The sequence below is a fragment of the Ictalurus punctatus genome, chromosome 3 (genome assembly GCF_001660625.3).
Source record: "Ictalurus punctatus breed USDA103 chromosome 3, Coco_2.0, whole genome shotgun sequence".
NCBI lineage: Eukaryota > Metazoa > Chordata > Actinopteri > Siluriformes > Ictaluridae > Ictalurus > Ictalurus punctatus.
In genome coordinates this window covers 17,358,154-17,367,118 of record NC_030418.2, presented here as the reverse complement: position 1 = coordinate 17,367,118, position 8,965 = coordinate 17,358,154, and the positions used below count along the sequence as shown (strand labels likewise).

At 37.6% G+C, this 8,965-nt stretch overlaps 1 protein-coding gene across 1 annotated transcript; it reads left to right on the top strand.

The window, feature by feature from the left end:
• Positions 1 to 2,225: 2,225 nt before the first annotated feature.
• On the top strand, positions 2,226 to 7,336 carry LOC128632729 (DNA replication complex GINS protein PSF1). The gene is made up of 8 exons (XM_053679704.1): positions 2,226 to 2,663; positions 4,943 to 5,007; positions 5,138 to 5,236; positions 5,311 to 5,403; positions 6,092 to 6,095; positions 6,301 to 6,411; positions 6,813 to 6,887; positions 6,988 to 7,336. The coding sequence occupies exons 1-8, from the start codon at positions 2,589 to 2,591 to the stop codon at positions 7,054 to 7,056; spliced, it is 591 nt and encodes a 196-aa protein (XP_053535679.1). The 5' UTR covers positions 2,226 to 2,588; the 3' UTR covers positions 7,057 to 7,336.
• The last annotated feature ends 1,629 nt before the right edge of the window (positions 7,337 to 8,965 follow it).

Here is an 8,965-nt window from a genome sequence, read left to right as displayed (position 1 = left end):
AGACCCGTCAAAGATCCAGAAAACTATAGACCCATAGCATTAAAGTCACAGTTAGGCAAAACTATGGAGAGGATGGTAACAGATAGATTAGATCACTATATAGAAAGTAAAGTGCTCCTTTCACCATATCAGTCAGGATTTAGGTATGCAGTGGAAAATGGTACCCCACAAGGCAGTGTATGTAGCCCAATACTGTTTGATATTATGATTAATGACATATTTGATCAGGTTGGAGAAAATATAGGAAAGTCGCTTTATGCGGATGATGGGGCACTCTGGGTTAGGATCGAAATATAGAATATTTAAGAAAGAAAATGTAACATACAATAGGGAAAGTAGAACAGTGGGCAAATGAATGGGGATTTAAACTATCAATTTCAAAATCACAAGGTATATGTTTCTCTAAACATCATAAAATTGTACCACTTAAATTATATGGGCTAGATCTTGAACAGGTCAAGGCTTATTAGGAATGCTTTTTGATGAGAAGCTGACCTGGGGTCCACATATTGATAAAATTAAAAACAAATGTAAACAGATTAATAATGCCCTGAGATGTCTGTCAGAGTGAGACTGGGGAGCAAGTAGGGTATCGCTCATAAATACAAATCAGGCTCTTATGAGGGCCGCCTTTGATTATGGCTGCCTAGCATATATGTCGGTATCACAATCAAATCTTAAAAAGCTTGATGTGGAACAGGCACAAGCACTCCGGATATGTTCTAGTGCATTTAAATCATCACCAATGACTGCATTACAGGTTGAGACAGGAGAGATGCCGTTGTACATCAGGAGGGTTAAGATCATGCTGGCATATTGGGTAAATCTAAAAGGGCATAGCAGGGTGCACCCCACGAAAGCCATCTTACAAGAATGCTCAGAGTTTTATAGGACTAACCTTAATAGCTTTGGATGGTTAGGAAATGCAAAGGCACAAAATGCAGGTCTCAGTCAGCTATAAGTAAACCCCATTGTGACGATATCAATTGTACCACCATTGAGATTCATAAAACCATCTGCAGATACAAGATTACAACAAATATTAAAAGAGAATTCTAAAATAGCACCACAAGGGATAATAACTCAAAACTATATGGACCAATATCAGGATAAGTTACTCATATATACAGATGGGTCAAAACAGCCTGAGACAGGCCACACTGGTGCAGCTTTTTTCATTCCCCGGTATGAAGTAACAGTCAAAAAAAGGGAGACTGATCATTTATCAGTGTACACTGTAGAATTATTAGGAGTCCTTTGGCACTTGCAGTGGTTGAAAAAAAATCATCAGAGCCAAGATGTCGCTATAGCTTCTGACAGTCTATCAGCACTATCAAGCATACAGTCTGGGAAAACATCATGCAGACAAGACATTGTTTACCAAATACTTTATCTGCTTCTCATACTTCATGCTAAGGGGCTGAGTGTTTCCTTCTTCTGGGTTCCTGCACATGTAGGGATAGAAGGGAATGACATTGTGGATGTACTGGCAAAAAGATCGATAAAACATGAAACAGTTGATATACAAGTACCATTAAGTAGAGCAGAGATCAAAACCATTATAAGGGAGACGCGCATAAAATATGGCAGGAATACTGGGACACAGCTGACACCGGACGACACCTATATACTATACAAAAACAAGTAGGCATGAGTGTGAGGCAGGGCAGAAACCCAAAGGAAGAGATGATAATTATGCGTCTTAGAATAGGTCATGCTGGCTTAAATCTAGCATTAAACAGAATAGGAAAACACTCCAGTGGACTCTGCACACACTGTAGTACACAAGAGACGGTGAAACACATTCTGTTAGTCTGCAAAAGGTATGAGGAGGAAAGAACTGAGCTAGAGATGCAGATTGGAAAACAAAACATGACACTAGTGAACTTTCTGGGGAAAACATCTGGGAAAATGCACCAACCCCTGATAGACTATCTAAAAAATACTGGAATAAGTGGGAGACTTTAGTAATCTAGTAGGAATATCTAGTATATCGTTATTTATCTCTTTATTTTCTTTTATTTATGTATTATTATTATTAGTTATTTTTATTATTATTTTTTTTTCCTGCCAATCTACTGCCCACACTCCAGTCCAGTAGGTGGCGGTAATGCACCTTTAGTGGTTTGCCATTAAAACAAAAAGTAGAAGAAGCTCACCCTATTGGCTGTTTGCTGCAAACGATATGGCTTTTGTGTGCACGCTGAGTAAACCTTGATCCAATGTTAAATCCGGGTTGACTAAGAAAGTTGATAACCAATGTTATGAAATCTGTTAACCTTAAATTACCCGGGTTGGATTTGTTTGGTTTTGTTAACTCAAAACTTACTCTGCAACTCTGAGTTTGTTCAGCTCGCTTGGTGAAACAGGTCTGCGGTCAGCTGTGTTTGCTTTATCCCTCTAGGCATTCCGTACTTCTACGGTCACGTGGTGCAAACAACACATTCTGCCGCGAAAACTGGCTCTTGTCGTGCGCTCGCTGTACGTGTACTAATACGAGGTTTTATAACAAGAAAACAACAGCACATCAGAGAACATATTTATTTGCTTGTTTTTAGTGGATAAATTCGGCAAAGAGCTGCTTAATAATGTTTTGCGAAAAGGCAGTTGAACTTGTAAGGGAACTTCACCGGATGAGTGATGGCCAGTTACCTGCTTTTAACGTATGTACCTCGCTGTTATTATTTAACCTTTAGCTTCCTAACATCACCGCTGGCTTAGCAGGCACGACTGAGCACATGTTAACTAAATACGGACTTATCAACTACTAATGCAGCTACAACGTTTGTTTTTCAAGTTTTGCCCTAGCACATTACATTTCACCATGTAACTGCAGAAATTGTGCAGCTCTAGCTTAAGGACTCATCGCAACCAAAAACTTCTAACCATTTCTCACTCGTAGCTAACAGTCCACACAAGCCTTGGGGGGCCTTGGTCTAATGTTAATGCAATTTGGGGGCATTTCAGTGGAAAGTAGCTACTGCATTCAATCTGCCTGAAGCCACACACTAATTTACATATTTATTGAATCATCATGATCGTCACTTTATGAAACTCTGTATGGAGTTTCTTTGTGATTGATGCTGTTAAAAAAAATCTTGATTTTGCTGCAGCTTTTTCCCCCTACAATTTGCTGAGTCGTTTTGTAGAAAACTACTTAAATTAGCAAAATTGCAGTGATTGTTGGTAAATGACAGCTGTATTCATGTTCGACACAAATCAAAGAAGGCTTTGGCTGAATGTGAGTGATGACGTCACATGATGTGTCTTTTTGTATGAATAATTGCCAGCTCCTCTGAATATTAAGGCATTTGCTTGATTTTGCGTTAATTTCTGTGATCGCAATATCCTGGAGGGACTGACTACCCAGTCATGGGTATCTATAAGCTCAAAATTTTGTGACAAACGTTTCTTGACTCAAACAACTGTGGGACAAACAGTGTTAATCAGTGACTATGTTTACATGGACAGCAATAATCTAATTATTTACCTTATTCTGAATAAGACAGTATTGTGATTAAGGTATTTACATGAGTCGCTTTTAGAATATTCCTTTCATGTTCCTGTTTTACATGTTATAGAACATAGATCAATTAACGGCACACGTCATTACGTCCACACGCCATCCAACATTACCTCCAGAATTTCACGTATCGACATACAGTTCGTCTTCGTTATGGTACCATATATAGTTTTGGGTGTTTTTATTTTTAATTTCAGAAAAGCTTAAAGTGCAGTTAATTATTTCTCATGCTAGATGTGAAAATAGACGACTGCTTGTAGCCGTGGTCTGCATCCGAAACCACATACTTAACTTGGTTTCGGATGCAGCCGTGTTCTCTTGTTTGTCGTCAAACGGTTGAGCACTGCCGTGTGTGTATGTGTCCTGTCGCAAAATGCGGTAAAAAATCCCGCACAACATTAATAGTGTGATTGTTAAATTTCCAAGTATCTCAGGAATCTCACATTATGTCTTCAGATCTCCGTCAGCCTTTTCAGCCTGTTTTACAATTACTTCTATTAAGTTTTAGTTCTGTGCTTAGAAAGTGTGGCTTTCCTCAGAGCGTTTCAGATCGATCTGGGGAGTATAAGATGAACACACACTGACACATTCATGCTCACAGAGACATTCCAGTTTATTCATGTAAAACAAGTATTTATACACGTTGATAACAACAGTGCATGGACGGTTTCTACTGGTGCAGGTGCCAGACAGATAGACAAAACACACAGCACACAGGGTCCTACTACAAAATAAGTCTACTATAATAAAGATGGCAGGTGATCAGCTTATTCAAAGAGGTAATTAAATGTATATATTCATCATAGGTATTTGATAGCACAGAGACACACAAACAGAAACTATAACCCAGTATTCCCCATATCCAAGGTGTCTTAATTGCAGTTCATAATATAAGAGTACATAATATAAGAGAATTTCTTTTCAGTGATTAAGGTGTGTACATGTCTGTAATGCACGATGATAACGCGACTAAAACAGAAATACTCCACATGTCTTAATTCGATTTGGGTTTACTTCAAGTATGACTTTAGTCAAATTAAGGTCATCAATAATTGCTGTTTACATGGTAGTTTCTTAAACAGAGTATTGTCTTAATCGGGTTAATATTGGATTATTGTTGTCTATGTAAACGCACTGAGTGATTGGACGTTGGGAAAAATGGTTCTTGCAAGTGCAACTCAGTCAGTTGAGGAAACCTGCTCTCTTAACTCATGTAACCAGCTCTGATGTGCAGCTGTGCTGTGAGCTGGAGAGCCCTATCCAGTTCAGGACAGTGATGAATTCACAAAGTTAAACTGGTAACATTGAATGCGATTAAGTCTTTAGGACTGACCCAAATTAGCGCACCTTGTGAAATAAATTGTGGTTTAAGCTTGTCTCAATGCACACTTAATCAACTCAAGAGTCGTGTCTCAACAGGAGGATGGCATTCGACAAGTGCTTGAAGAAATGAAAGCTTTATACGAGCAAAACCAAAGTGATGTGTAAGAATTTAACCATATTCTCATATTATAGCAACTATTCATAGCTCTCCAATAAACAGTTTCTCATGATCTAAAATAGCACCACAGTCTTGCGTTTGACGTCGCTTCTCTTCTTAATTTTTATTGAAAGGAATGAAGCCAAGACTGAGGGCAAAACTGAACTAATACCAACCATCAAGTTTCGTCACTGCAGCTTGTTGAGGAACCAGCGCTGTACTGCAGCCTACCTGTAAGTCATTGTTCTTAACATCCTGTATATCCAAACTCATGATTTCCTCTTACCCACCTCTCTTGTTTCCGCAGTTATGACCGGCTCCTGCGAATCCGTGCTCTCAGATGGGAGTATGGAAGTGTGTTGCCCACAACAATTCGGTTCCACATGTGTGCAGAGGGCATGTGATTCATTTTTAATACTGGTTGTATCAGGGTTGTATCCCAGTACTTTAGTCAATGTCTCCTACATCTGTTAACTCACGTTCCCAACCCTGGTCCTGGTGTACCCCCTGCCCTACTCATATTAGTGTTTTCTCTGCTCCCAACACACCTGATCCAATTAATCAGGTGATGACCTTGATGAGTTAGCATGGATGACTTGGAGCAAGGAAAACATAAACATGCTGGACAGGGAATAGTCCAGGACCAGCGTTGGGAACCTGTGTGTTAACTCATTAGCTGAAAATTGATCTAATGCATCAATTCTTCAAATGTGATCAGAGGAATAAAAATAAAGGTAGGCTGGTTGGTGGGAGGTAAAGAGTACTGTACTGGGGGATGGAGAAGTATTGTACTGGAAAAAAGAATACTAAGTGTATAATATTAAATTTAAAAACAAGGGCTATAAATGAAAACTCTTGGCTCTCAGATGTGCTTGTATATTAATAAAATATGCTCAGGTGTGTAGAGTGGTGTAAATGCTAGAACATCAACTTAAACATTGATTTAGTCATAGGATGTACAAGTACATTAATGTTCTGATTGAAGTTAATTTAGTAATCACACTGTGTATATTCAGATCCATTATGGCCAGTGACTGGCAATACAGTTGTGCAACAAGTCATCAATAATCAACATCACTTTAAAGTAGGGATGTCTCTTTTGGCAAATATGTTTACTGCTGAATCGTCTCATCACCCCATTATTGCATTCCTCACATCCTAAGTGAAAACATAAGGTAGAGATGCAAGGAGGACGAAGAGGCACAATTAATGAAATCAGGAACACCCCGGGTTTGTTCCTGATTTTCCTGTTTTGAACTTTGGATAATTGCTTTTTTCAATCACCTGCTAGTTGGAGTGGTTTAATCAGTACAAGAAGTCACTGGCCACATATATGAGGTCACTTGGAGGAGAGGAGGGTCTGGACATAACACAAGACATGAAACCCCCTAAGAGCCTGTATATTGAGGTGAGTTATGTAAGGGATTATCCACGGGTAAAACTGTACATTACACGATGCTGGAGGCAAAGAACCACCTGATGCAAAGCGGAGCATTAAAATAGTGTAACGCACACCTAGCCTTGAATGATCCCGCTTATACCAGTTAAATCTGTCATTGATGTTTGCAGTGCAAAATTTGACTGATAGGATAAAATTATTAGTTTCTTTATATATGGGTCATTAGATCTAGAATTCAGCCTGCTCTAAATCATGCACAGAGAAAGTAGTATGATAAGATTAGATTTATTGGTAGAAGTATCAAATAAATGAGTCATGGTTGTAATAAACATGTTTCTGATCATGCCTTAATAATTACTATACACTTTTGGTGTTGATCCACCTTTCTCCTCTTCCCTGTCTCTTTTCAGGTGCGCTGCTTGAAGGATCATGGGGAGTTTGAAATCGATGATGGAACAGTTATTCTCTTAAAGAAGAATAGCCAGGTATTAAGACTGATCTTACATTTGTTCATTCATATATTTTTTAAAAAGTCAGATTACGTGTTGCCCGTTGCATTTACACGCCACTCTTTTGTCTTCACAGCATTTTCTGCCCCGATGGAAGTGTGAGCAGCTGATTCGGCAGGGAGTACTGGAACACGTCATTTCTTAACATGACCTTTTTCGCGGGTTTTGATAGTTAATAACTATAAATTAACATTTGTGTCTGTCAATTACATGAATTTCAGTAATTCAAAGAATTTATCAAAGCAGTGTCCACTTGTTTTGCTGCATGAAATTTTACTGTCAAACTGTACAGTGATTTCATGTGTACATCATCTATATCACACTGCTGCTATGGCTTAAGCAGGTCCATTTTTCTTTTTTGAATAAATGCTGTGAAGGTGATGATACAGTTGAGAATAATCAATAAAATTACAGCTTTTGCAAAACTGTCAGCACAATTTATGAACATCACAGTGGATTGAACAGTAGTGTAGCATGATTGTGCAAATTTAAGAACAGACTGTGAATCAAAAAATGTACATGTGAAGAATAATGTGCTTTGAGTTGATACTTCTAAATAGTCAAACACCTTTCAAATGTTTTTTTTTATTTAGAATGAATATTTACCATATACAGTCCATAATGTTTAGACATTAGTCCATAATTTGGACATTTTCACTTAGGGGTGTACTCACTGTTGTTGCTAGTGGTTTAGACATTAATGGCTGTGTGTTGAGTTATTTTGAGGGGACAGCAAATTTACACTGTTACACAAGCTTTACACTCACTACTTTCATTGTAGCAAAGTGTCATTTCTTCAGTCTTGTCACATGAAAAGATATAATCAAATATGTGAGGGGTGTACTCACTTTTGTGAGATACTGTATATTATTATGGGCTGCACTGATGAATAAATAACCAAAGGCAGGCCTACAGTGGCATTCATAATATACAGTATAAATATTATACAAATTTATAAAACATACTTGTGTTTGCCTTGCTTGTTAATGTTTAACACTTATAGACTATAGCTCAAATTAAAGATGCAAGATAAATAAAAGATAAAGATTGATATAAACTCCCAGTGTTAAATAAGACACATAGGTTAAATGTTACAGCACATACCATAAGCATAAGTAAGAGTAAATAAACCAGTCGAGAGTGCAAAACATAATATATAATATTAAATATTATAAATTATACTGCTTTCTGTGTATTTAAACCTCTTGATGGTGTACATCATTCTGTTCACAGTTTCATAACTAGTGATACTCATCACTGTGTTTCATATAGAAAGGTGAGGTGGCTTTTTCCCAGTGTAAGAAGAGATGTCCATGGGTACCTGTTTATTTATAAAGCCATTCTGCATACATTGCCTCCATACAGTATATCACCTCAGTGTTACAGTGAAAGGTCAGTAATGCCTCTAATACCCCATACAAGACCAAATGCTCAGTGTAGCTTGATGAAGTTTATCCTGACCTGGGGAGAGGTCTGTTGTCAGCAGTGGTTCCCAAAGTGGAACGTGACGACCCCCAGGGGTCTGTGAAGCATAAACAGATTTTTTTTAAATTTATTTTTTAGTTTAGTTACAGAGGTGGAAATCACAACTCACTATAATAATAATAATAATAATAATAATAATAATAATAATAATAATATATGTAATAATATATAGCTATTATTATTGAGTTTTTATAGTTACAAGGCCATTTGACTGGTCCCTTGAATTGAATACCTCAATAACTCAAAAACAAGTAGGCCTATAAATACTGTTCATTTGTAAAACATCCAACTGAACACTGTAATTCCATATTTGGATAAAATCTATTCACACATATCAACTGTACACCTGTACCAACATGACAGATCAGGGATCTTCAAATCTGTCCCTCACGGTCCTAGGCTCATCATAAGTAGAGATATTGAGGTTTCCGTAAACAGCTGTATAGCCAAATTTTGTTATGTGCCATGACACAAAGAAGGCCATTATAATTAAGTTTAAAAAAAATACATAGAGGTAATCACTCAAAAATTTTATTAGGTCAAGCAACCTGTATTGGACCACTTGAGAT